We start from the raw sequence: 12,234 nt of genomic DNA on the forward strand, positions 1-12,234 counted from the left end.
TAGACACAAAAAGCTGGCATAACTCAGCAGGACAGGCAGTATCCCCGGAGAGAAGGAATGGATGACGTTTCGAGTCGAAACCTGTCACCCATTCCTTCTCTACAGAGATGTTGCCTGTCCTGCTGAGTTACTCCAGCTTTTTGTGTCTATCTTATGCAAATGCTTCAGCTTTTTGTGTCTATCTATCTAACAGCATTTGCAGTTCCTTCTTAAGTGCCTGTCCCACTTACGCAATTTTTTTCGGCGACTGCTGGCACCCGTCATAGTCGCAGCAGGTCACCGAAAATGTCGCGGGGTGACATGGTCTTGAATAGTCGTTCAAAGAGTCATATCGTATCTGGTCGCCGCTGGATTTTCAACATGTTGAACATTTTTGGCGATATGCTATGACTATGATGGGTGCCAGCAGTTGCCGAAAAAAACTGTGTAAGTGGGACAGGCCCTTAATACATTTGCAGATATGTAATCAGCATAAACACTGCAAATGTAAAAAATTGTACCAACTGTTTTCAAAGTTGTGGGTGTTCTTTTAAGGAAGTGAATGCATCTGGCATTAAAATATTCTATTTACAAATATATTAATGAATTATGTTATGATTTATTCAGTCAAGCAGAGTTTGATTACGTTGATTAGTTGGTAAATTCTACAGAAGTTGCGAGCAAATGAATGGCATTGTTTTGTATTCCTGCGTGCAGCTGTGCATTTGTCACCATTTTACGGTCTGATGAACCAGTAAATGAAACGTGTGGGTTGAATGCAAGTTGTGTGGTGTTTTGTTCACCTGTATTTGTATTGGGACTCAGGGTTTTAAAACAAGATTTGAAACATCGAAAATAGGTGCAGGAGTAGACCATTCGGCCCTTCGAGCCAGCACCATCATTCAATATGATCGTGGCTGATCATCCAAAATCAGCACCCCGTTCCTGCTTTTTCCCCATATCTCTTGATTCCGTTAGCCCTAAGAGGTATATCTAACTCTCTTGAAAACTTCCAGTGAATTGTCTCCACTGCCTTCTGTGGCAGAGAAGATGTTGAGTAGACACAAAATGCTGGAGAAACTCAGCGGGACAGGCAGCAACTGAAGAAGGGTCTCAACCTGAAAATCACCCGTTCCTTCTCTCCAGTGATGCTGCCTGTCCCGCTGAGTTACTACAGCATTTTGTGTCTACCTTCGACTTAAATCACCATCTGCAGTTCTTTCCTCCCCGCTGTATCTCTAAATTGTATTGTATTGTATTGTATTCAAATTTATTGTCATTGTCTCAATTAGAGACAACGAAATGAATTTCCCATTACAGTCAGTATCATAAAAATAAATAAATAATAAATAATAAAGATAATAATATTAAAAATAAAATAGAATTAAAAAAAACAAAACTAAAGAAGGCGGCAATATCTTCAGTCATCCCCGCCATCTGGGCCGTGCCTCTCTTCTTGCGCACGCCTGAAGTCTCTCCCTGCCAGGTGCAGAGCAGTTGCTTTCCAACAACCGTCAGGTTCATTGAACCAACTATCATAACCTCAATTCTACCTCAAACACGGAACATTGCAGACTACTTCTTGCACCCAGGGACTTTTTTTGTCTAATTGTATCTTAGATTGGTGATAGAACAAAGAACAAATGGAATGGTAGCTTTGGTCTTGGCATTCTGTGCTTTTAGATTTTTCAAGGAATGGGAATCAAGGAAAAGTTTAGTGTAGGAAGGAACGGCAGATACTGGTCTAAACCAAAGATAGACACAAAAAGCTGGAGTAACACAGCGGGACAGGCAGCATCTGTGGAGAGAAGGAATGGGTGACGTTTTGGGTCGAGACCCTTCGTATGACCCGTTCCTTCTCTCCAGAGTTGCTGCCTGTCCTGCTGTTACTCCAGCTTTTTGCGTCTACAAAGGTAAAGTTGTTCTGTATCCTTAACATTGATGATTGTTGTTGATTGCAAGGTGGATAAAAACGCTGGAGAAACTCAGCGGGTGAGGCAGCATCTATGGAGGAAAGGAATAGGTGACTTTTCGGGTCGAGACCCTTCTTCAGACTGATGTGGGGGGGGGGGGGGGCAGGAAGATGAAAGGAAGAGGCGGAGACAGTGAGCTGTGGGAGAGCTGGGAATGGGAGGGGAAAGAGGGAGAAAGCAAGGACTACCTGAAATTGGGGAAGTCAATGTTCATACCGTTGGGGTGTAAACTACCCAAGCGAAATATGGGGTGCTGCTCCTCCAATTTGCGGTGGGACTCACTCTGGCCATAGAGGAGGCCTAGGACAGAAAGGTCGGATCTGGCATGGGAGGGGGAGTTGAAGTGCTGAGCCACCGGGAGATCAGGTTGGTTATTGCGAACTGAGCGAAGGTGCTGGGCGAAGCGATCGCCAAGCCTGCGCTTGGTCTCACCGATGTAGAGCAGCTGACACCTAGAGCAGCAGATGCAATAGATGAGGTTGGAGGAGGTGCAGGGGAATCTCTGCCGCACCTGGAAAGACTGCTTGGGTCCTTGAATGGAGTCAAGGGGGGAGGTAAAGCGACAAGTGCAGCATCACCTGCGGTTGCAAGGGAAAGCACCAGGGGAGGGGGTGGTTTGGGTGGGAAGGGACGAATTGACCCGGAAGTTACGGAAGGAGCGGTCTCTGCGGAAAAAGTGGTTGCAAAGTGGGACGAGCAGTTGCTGAGTGCATGCCCGAACTTGCCCAGTACCTGCTAGTTCTCCTTTTGTTGGCTTTCAGTCAGCAGTTTTATGAAATAAAGACAAGGTGTAAAGTGTGGCGAATGCCAGGGATAACAAAGAGGGTGGCCATTCTTATGTTAAAAATGTAATTGTTTCTTGGGTCTGAAATATTGGCCTGTGTGGTATTTTACTTTTCAAAAACATTTAGTTTTACTGCTAGTTAAGCTTTAAGATTTATCTAGAAACAAGGAACTGCAGATTTACGAAGTGCTGGAGCAACTCAACGGGTCAGGCAGCATTTCTGGAGAATATGGATAGGTGACATTTCTGGCCGCAGCCCTTCTTCAGACTAGTTAAGGGAGGGGAGAGAGCTGGACGATAGGTGGCACAGGACAAAGCCGGGCAAGTAATAGGTTGATTTATTCATTTTTTTCTGACCTGGGTTCCTTAATAGATTCGAAGAGGCTTCAAAAATCTTTTAATTCACCACTGCTGACTTTGCTGAAATGGGAGTGATCCAACATTGATTGCATTGCTTGCTTATGTTCTCCTTTTTCCTGGGCACCCTCTTGGGATTTAGGATGACTTGGTTCCACTTCTGTTTGGTGGATTCTGAGATACCTCATAAGTAACTATGGACGGGGGAGATGGTGCCCGATGCAGTTTGTGTGTTGGTGTGCTCCTGTATAGACAATAGACAATAGGTGCAGGAGTAGGCCATTTGGCCCTTCGAGCCAACATCGCGAGGTGGAAGATTGCAACCTTCACGTGGCCCGCCCTGTTTCGACGAATGCAATCAACCCGGCGTGCACAATCAATTAAGATCAAATAGAACAAGTTGTCCTACAACTTTAGGCTGTGCACACCATACGCAACATTCCCCCATATCCCTTGACTCTGCTATCTTTAAGAGCTCTATCTAACTCTCTTGAAAGCATCCAGAGAACCGGCCTCCAACCGGCCTGAGGCAGAGAATTCCACAGATTCACAACTCTCTGGGTGAAAAAGTATTTCCTCATCTCCGTTCTAAATGGCTTACCCCTTATTCTTAAACTGTGGCCCCTGGTTCTGGACTCCCCCAACATCGGGAACATGTTTCCTGCCTCTATCGTGTCCAAACCCTTAGTAATTGTATATGTTTCAATAAGATTCCCTCTCATCCTCTAAATTCCAGAGTATACAAACCCAGTCGCTCCATTCTATCAACATATGGTCACACAGAAACCTAGTGTCCACTGGGTTCCTGTGTCACCTTGCATTTCTCATACCATGCCAAATGTTCCTTCTCTGCTTTCAATGACCACGGGTCAGGAATGTCCTTGATTCCCTGAGAATGTTGCATTTCACTGGGGAAGCTTTGTAGCAACAAAGAACTCCAGAAGCAACTCCAGATACCAAACACAGACACAAAGTGCTGGAGTAACTCAGCAGTTCAGGCAGTATCTCTGGAGAAAAAGGATGGGTGGCGTTTTGGGTCAGCTTTGTAGCACATGGTTTAATCATTTTAATTTATGATTTGTTTTGTAATTCCAAATATTTCATTTTGGGTTGCATTATATGTTTACGCTTGGCACGTATTGCTACTCAAACAATTTTTGGCATCATCCATTTATATACATTGGGAATGTAATTGTATTAAATATTCTTTGATTTGGTTGTTGAGGCAGGTTCTATAACAACATTTAAAAGACACTTGGACAGGTTCATGGATAGGAAAGGTTTAGAGGGCTATGGGCCAAACGAGGGCAGGTGGGACCAGTGTAGATTGGGTATCTTGGCATGAGAAAGTTTGGCTGAAGGCCCCGTTTCTGTGCAGTGTGACTTGTATGCTAAATGTGTTTATAATTAATTTCACTCCTCTTTCCTTACCTGCAGGCAAAACCCTGTCAACATGACAACAGCATCCACATCTAAACCATATACATCATCTGATAATCCATGCAGTATATCAGCAGAAAAGGTTGGCCAGGTAACGTGTATAAAAACTACAGATTCTCCATTGTAAACATGGCTTAGCATTTACGCTTCTTGTCGGTTGTGAAGGTGGGTTTGTGCAAGGCCATGTTAGGTTTGGTCACTATTGCCTGCTATTCAGGCAAATTATTACCAAACGTGAATACATCAGGCAGTGCTAAAAAGAGAAAATATAGAGCAAAATATAGTGTTACATCTTCAGAGAGTACAAGGGGCTTAATAAGGAAGATTGTGAATGAATCCTTAGCATCTGAGACGTTGGATCTAATAAAAGTGGGGAAGAGGCTGCTCCTGAATCTGGTAGTACGCGGTTTCAAACATTTGTCTTCTGCCTGATGGGAGAGGGGAGAAGCGGGAACAGCTGAGGAGGGAGTGGTCCATGAAGGGTTTCGGCCCGAAACGTCGCCTATTTCCTTCGCTCCATAGATGCTGCTGCACCCGCTGAGTTTCCCCAGCAATTTTGTGTACGGTCCATGATTATGTTGGCTTTCTTGAGGTAACATGACGTTTAGATGCAGTCAATGGATTGAATACTGATTTATGTGATGGACTGGGCTGTATTCACAGTTCTATGCAATTTCTTTGCTGTCTCTTAGCTGAGCAGTTTCCATATTAAGATGTAATCATCCGGAGAGGACACTTTCCACAATGCATCTGTAGAAATTAGTATACCCTGTGCTTATTGCAACACATGCAGGGAATGGAGGGATATGGGCTATCTGCAGGCAGAGAAGATGAGTTTATCTTGGCATAGTGTTTAGTGCGGGCTTTGTGGGTAGAAGGACTACTCCTGTACAATTTCTCAACCCAAATTATTAATAAACTTGAATCTGGAGTTTCATTGTGATTTGCATTATTAGTGCGTGTTACTTGCAAGACTAAATTGAATAGTGAAAGACCTGGATAGAGTGGATGTGGAGAGGATGTTTCCACTCATTGGAGACTCTCGGACCAGAGGGCAGGGCTTCAGAATAAAAGGTCGTACCTTTTAGAAAGAAGACAAGGAGGAATTTCTTGAGCCAGAGCATGGTGAATTTGTGGAATTTGTTGCCACAGGCGGCTGTGGAGGCCAAGTCATTGGATATTTTTAAGACGGGAGATTGACAGATGCTTGATTAGTACAGGTGTCAGGGGTTATGGGGAGAAGGCAGGAGAATGGGGATGAGAGGGAAAAATAGGTCAGCCATGATTAAATGGCAGAGTAGACTTGATGGGCCGAATGCCCTTATTCTGTTCCCAGAACGTATAAACATGAAATAAATGCTTCTGTTGAAAATAATTCTGTTCTGTTTTCCTGACTAAGTATAAAAGTGCATGTAGGTAACTGATGTGAATTAAAATGTTTTGTAAATTCTAAATCTAGTGTGTGGTTCTGTTTTGTTTTGCTCTTTAGATAAGGCCAAAGGTGCCGCTGCTGACCATTCTACATGAAGCAGGTGCGTCCGGGGAAACCTTCACATTGAAGGAGGTAAAACAGCAGTACAATGTTTTCATGATATGAATAAAGCTTCCAAAAAGTATGTGCAAATTATAGATAGATATAATGTTGACTACTGTTCAGGAAGTCACAGTGGACGCATCGGTAGAGCTATTGCCGTGCAGCGCCAGAGACCCAGATTGCTCCATGTTATGGGTGTTGTTTGTCTGGTGTTAGATTAGATTAGATTAGATATAATTTATTGCCACACAGCCAAGCTGGTGGAAATTTGGGTTGTCTGCAGCGATACAATAATAAAGAACACACAACCACAATAAAACTGTAACACAAACATCCACCACAGCATTCATCACTGTAGTGGAAGGCACAAAATTTGGCCAGTCCTCCTCCATTTCCCCCCCATGGTCAGGACCAGAGTCCAGAGTCAGTCCAGGATCGGCTCTTCCTCACCGGAGACCGCGGCTTTAAGTTGTTGTAGGCCGCAGGCTGGCGGTCGAGATTTAAGTCCCCGCCGCAGCCAGAAGCACCGTAGACTGCAGGGCCGGCGGTCGAAGCTCCCCTCCAGGGGTGATGGTAAGTCCATGCCGGACCCGCGGTAGAAGTCGGCCGCGGGCCGGCAGTGATGGCTTCTTCTTCCCCCGGGTCCCCAACGTGAGATCCCGGGCTGTAGACGCCGCACCAGCTGGAGCTCTGCAGACCGCGGCTTCAGGCTGCGACTTCAGGCTGCCGGCTGCCCCGGGCCAGCGACACGGAGCGCTCCCCTCCAGCGAGCCCCAGCGAGGGCTCACCCGCTTCACGCCGAGAGTCCACGCTGCGCCCGCCGCTGAAGCCCCGGGCGCGTCTCCGGGAAAGGCCGCGTCGATCCTTGATGTTAGGCCACGGGGGAGGCGACCTGGAAAAACTCGCCTCTCCGTGGAGGAGGCGACCGAAGCGGTTGCCCCTTACCCCCCCACACCACCCCCCACACAAAACACACAAAGAAACATTGTTTGCACGTTCTCCAGGTGACCGCGTGGGTTTTCCCCAGGTGCTCCGTTTTCTCCAACGTTCCAAAAACGTGCAAGTTTGTAGGTTAATTGGCTTCTGTAAATTGTCTCTCGTGTGTAGGATAGAACTAGTGTACGGGGTGACTGTTGGCCGGTGCGGTCTCGATGGGCTGAAGGGCCTGTTTCCACGCTGTATCTCTAAACTAAACTAAACCAAAGTGCAGAATCATTATCCTTTCTTTTGATCATGATCTCATCTCTTATTGGGCAAAGATAATTTGTTGAGGAAATGTTTCAGAATCGTTAAGTGTATTTTCTAGCCACTGTAGTTGCATTGGTTATAGTTCATACAACATTGAAACAGGCCTTTCGGTCCAAATATTCCATTCTGAGCAAGATGCTGATCTCAACTAGTCCCGTTTGGCTAATAATGGGTGAATGGTAGCCAGTTGCATTGCTTACCGAGTACCTCTAGTGTTTAAAAAGGGTTACTGCTGCACTACAGCAGGATATTAGTCAACTAGGTATGTGGGACGAGGATAGGGAAATGATGTTCAGATAGTGGCGCATTCTGGAAATCCAACCAGCATAGTAGGGCTTGCACAATGAACATTAGGACTGGAGAACTTAGGGAACTGTAGAACAGAGGAGTATATGTATACAGTAGACAATTCAAAATCAAACATAATTTAAACATGTGAAGAATGAAATAAAATACCAGAGCACAAGGAGGCTACAGACTTTTGGTTATTGAGTAGAACTGCTGCCCATGGGGAAAAAAATCAGTTTTTATATCTGGCTGTGGCGGCTTTGACAGTCTGGAGTCGCCTTCCAGAATGAAGTGATTCAAATAGTTTCTGACCCCTCTCACCCTGGCCACAAACCCTTTGCGGTCTTTTTCCCAGGGAAGGAGCATCAGAAACTAGAGGGCATTGGTTTAGGGTAAGAGCAGAAAGTTTAAAAGGGACTTGAGACACTAGACAATAGGTGCAGGAGTAGGCCATTTGGCCCTATGAGCCAGCACCGCCATTCAATGTGACCATGGCTGATCACCCCCAATCAGTATCCCGTTCCTGCCTTCTCCCCATATCCCCTGACTCCGCTATTTTTAAGAGCCCTATCTAGCTCTCTTGAAAGCATCCAGAGAACTGGCCTCCAACGCCACCTGAGACAGAGACTTGCGTGGCTTGTAATGTTTGATTCTTTGATACAACGTATTATTATGCAACTTGTTATTATACGACCTATGAATGACAGTATTGCCAACAATGTTCTTTTCCTGAATAACCATTATAAGAAATCTCCTAGTATTTGAAGCTCACCTTGATATGTGATGTTTTCTTTCTGCAGGTGATGTATTATCTCGGTCAGTATATCATGTTAAAGCAACTCTACGATCAACAGCAGCAACACATTGTGTATTGTGGAAATGATGCACTTGGAAAAGTATTTGGAGTCCAAAGTTTCTCTGTCAAAGATCCAAGGTAAAGGCGGGTGTTTTTATTTATTTTATTCTCTGGACATCACCAAGACGGTATTGAAAGCGAGACGAGGGAGTAACTCAGCAAGCCGGGCAGCATCTCTGGAGAACATGGATAGGCGATGTTTCAAGTTCGGACCATTCAGAGGTGTTGCCTGACCCACTGAGTCACTCCAGCATTTTATGTAAAGTAGCATCTTCAATTCCTTGTGTATGGCATTGAAAGAGAGTGCATGAAGGATCTGACGAACCTGAAGAAGGATGTGGAGAGGATGTTTCCACTAGTGGGAGAGTCCAGAACTGGAGGTCACAGCCTCAGAATTAAAGGAAGTTCTTTTAGGAAGGAGATGAGGAGAAATCTCTTTAGTCAAGAGGGTGGTGAATCTGTGGAATTCTTTGCCACAGAAGGCTGTAGAGGCCATGTCAGTGGATATTTTTAAGGCGGAGATAAATAGATTCTTGATTAGTTCGGGTGGCAGAGGTTATGGGGAGAAGGCAGGAGAATGGGGTTAGGAGTGAGCGATAGATCAGCCATGATTGAATGGGCTGAATGGCCTAATTCTACTCCTATTCCTTATGATTTATAACAAAGGGTCTCGTCCCGAAACGTCACCTATTCCTTTTTTCCAGAGATGCTGTCTGACCCGCTGAGTTACTCCAGCTTTTTGTGTCTATCTTCGGGTTTAAACCAGCATCTACAGTTCCGTGCTGTGCACACAGACTTCAGTTTGATTTCAAAAGCTTTTGTTTTAACTGACAGGCGACTGCAAAATATATAAACAAAATATATATATCGAAGGTAGATAAAATTGCTGGAGAAACTCAATTGATTGCCGTTCTGACTTTGGGTTTCAGCCTGGGTTTACACTTTCAAAAAAAAGACACAAAGTGCTGGAGTAACTCAGTGGCATCTCTGGAGAACATGGACAGTTGACATTTCGGGTCAGGACGCTTCTTCAGGCGGATCGTGTGTGTGGGGGGGGGTCAGTCTTGACTGACCATTGCAAACGTGTTATTTTGTGGAAGAAGGGTCCAACCCTTGACCAGAAACGTCACCTATCCTTTTTCTCCGGGGATGCTGCTTTAATTACTTACTGAGTTTCTCCAGCACTTTGTGTCTTTCCTTGGTAAATCAGCATCTGTACTTCTTTCTTTCCACATGCTATTTTGCAGTGAGTTTTTTGCTTGGTTTCACCAAGTTATGAATTCAAGTCAACGCAAAACTTATACATTTTTAAAAAGATTAGCTACACCTGTTACATTTTGAGATTTATGCTTTATCTTTTAAATTCTAAGCAACATTGAAGAGGGCAGTATGATTCATTAGGGATTGTATCATATGCTATTACGGTCTGGCAGGATGTTGATTTAAAATGCTGGAGAAACTCAGCGGGTGCGGCAGCATCTAGGGAGCAAAGGAAATAGGCAACGTTCAGTCTGAAGAAGGGTTTCGGCACGAAACGTTGCCTATTTCCTTCCCTCCATAGATGCTGCCGCACCTGCTGAGTTTCTCCAGCATTTTTGTCTACCTTCGATTTTCCAGCATCTGCAGTTCCTTCTTGAACTGTTGATTTAAAATGTAATGTCCAATGAGCTGAAGCACGCTGTACTACAGATAATGTCGTCCAGCAGAGAAATAGTACATGATACGACTGAATTTACACCAGCTTTTTGGAAGGGCAATTCGTGCAAATGGTTCCTTGATGGCTACATTTATAAACAACTATTTGTTCAACATGGATGCTTAGGAATGTTTAAGAAGGAACTGCAGATGCTGGAAAAATCGAAGGTAGATAAAATTGCTGGAGTAACTCAGCGGGTGCGGCAGCATATATGGAGTGAAGGAAATAGGCAATGTTTCAGGTCTGAAGAAGGGGTTTCGGCCCGAAACGTTCCCTATTTCCTTCACTCCATAGATGCTGCTGCACCCGCTGAGTTTCTCCAGCACTTTTGTCTACCATAATTGCCAAAATGGATGCTTAGGAATGTTTAATCGAAGGTAGATTAAAAATGCTAGAGAAACTCAGCGGGTGAGGCAGCATCTATGGAGCGAAGGAATAGGTGACGTTTCGGGTCGAGACCCTTAAGGGTGAGGCAGCATCTATGGAGCGAAGGAATAGGTGACGTTTCGGGTCGAGACCCTTAAGGGTGAGGCAGCATCTATGGAGCGAAGGAATAGGTGACGTTTCGGGTTGAGATCCTTCTGGGTCTCGACCCGAAACGTCACCTATTCCTTCGCTCCATAGATGCTGCCTCACCTGCTGAGTTTCTCCAGCCTTTTTATCTACCTTGAATGCTGAGGAAGGTTCATTCTTTTAACCTGTTACCTACTGACTGCAGCAATGATGTGACTTGCTGCATTTAACTGTGGACCTATTCTCTTACAGCCAGTTGTATGACATGCTTTCGAGGAACCTGATAGCTGCCAACTTCCAAGGTGCGTATATGACTTGGTACCTTGTCATTGAACTGAAGCATACAATTGCTGTTGAAGAATAGATCAATGGGGGGGGTGTCGTGTAGAAATATGTGGTACATCAACTCTGTCGTGGCAAAAGTGTGATGGTGGATTAACAGCGCGCAATGATTAAGATCATTCCAGTCTTGTAGGACCGTTACCGTTTAGAAAGAAGGAAATGGAGAATAAAAGGTTCGAAAGAATACGCGTGCCGAATGCCTGCAGCTTGATGACTATTCGCGCACACTTGTCTATCGTGTGGGCTGAACTTGTGTGAATGGGCTGCTGTTTGACGGGAAAGGGAAACAGCTTCTGAACGATGGCCATGGCTATTGATGTGAGTGTCTGCTAGCACCTTGTTGAGAGGGAGAAAGACCTGCTGTGGATTGAACAGAGAACAAATCAAGTTTATTCGTCACATACACATACGAGATGTGCAGTGAAATGAAAAGTGGCAATGCTCGCGGACTTTGTGCAACAAACAAACTACAAACAGAATGGAACAGAATCACATATTCTTTTACATATTACATATTGTGGGAGGAAGTAAAAGGAAAACAAAAAACAGCAATTAAAAAAAAACTAGAATGGTTCAGTAAAGTTAGTCCCTGGTGAGGTAGGAGTTTACAGTCCTAATGGCATCTGGGAACGTAGATCAGTGGTACAGTACAGCACAGGAATAGGCCCTTTGTGCCGACATGATTTCAGGTTAAATTATCTCCTCTGTCGGCATGTGATTATATCCATTCCCTGCGTATTAAAATCCCACGGTCATATCTACCTCCGCCATCAATCCTGGCAGCGCGTTCCAGGTTACTGCTCTCTGTGTTACAAAAACCTGCTCCGCTCATCTCCTTTAAACTTTGCTCCTCTCCCCTTAAAGCTACAGTGCCCTCCATAATGTTTGGGACAAAGACCTGTCAATTATTTATTTACCTCTCTACTCCACTATTTGTGATTTGTAATAGAAAAAAATCACATGTGGTTAAAAGTGCACATTGTCAGATTTTAATGAAGGGTTTCGGCCTGAAACGGTGCCTATTTCCTTCGCTCCATAGATGCTGCTGCACCCGTTGAGTTTCTCCAGCTTTTTTTGTATACCGCCAATTTTATACATTTTGGTTTCACCATGTGGAAATATTACAGCTGTGTTTATACATAGTCCCCCCCATTTCAGGGCAAAATTATGGGTCTTTGTCCCAAACATTATGGAGGGCACTGTATGTCCTCTAGTCTGAAATCC

General features: G+C 44.7%; 1 protein-coding gene across 6 annotated transcripts in view; it reads left to right on the forward strand.

Moving 5' to 3' along the window:
* mdm4 (MDM4 regulator of p53) overlaps window positions 1-12,234 on the forward strand; it is a 47,865-nt gene that overhangs the window by 2,327 nt on the left and 33,304 nt on the right. For all 6 annotated transcript variants that reach the window (XR_004415624.1, XR_004415625.1, XM_033042933.1 and 3 more), the window contains exons 2-5: window positions 4,531-4,624; window positions 6,023-6,097; window positions 8,404-8,537; window positions 10,921-10,970. Coding sequence is in view for 4 of the 6 variants with exons in the window: in XM_033042933.1 (XP_032898824.1) it covers window positions 4,547-4,624; window positions 6,023-6,097; window positions 8,404-8,537; window positions 10,921-10,970 (337 nt within the window). In the remaining 2 variants the exon portion in view is untranslated. The remainder of the gene's footprint in view (window positions 1-4,530; window positions 4,625-6,022; window positions 6,098-8,403; window positions 8,538-10,920; window positions 10,971-12,234) is intronic.

Source organism: Amblyraja radiata, chromosome 24, assembly GCF_010909765.2.
Source record: "Amblyraja radiata isolate CabotCenter1 chromosome 24, sAmbRad1.1.pri, whole genome shotgun sequence".
Taxonomy (NCBI): Eukaryota; Metazoa; Chordata; class Chondrichthyes; order Rajiformes; family Rajidae; genus Amblyraja; species Amblyraja radiata.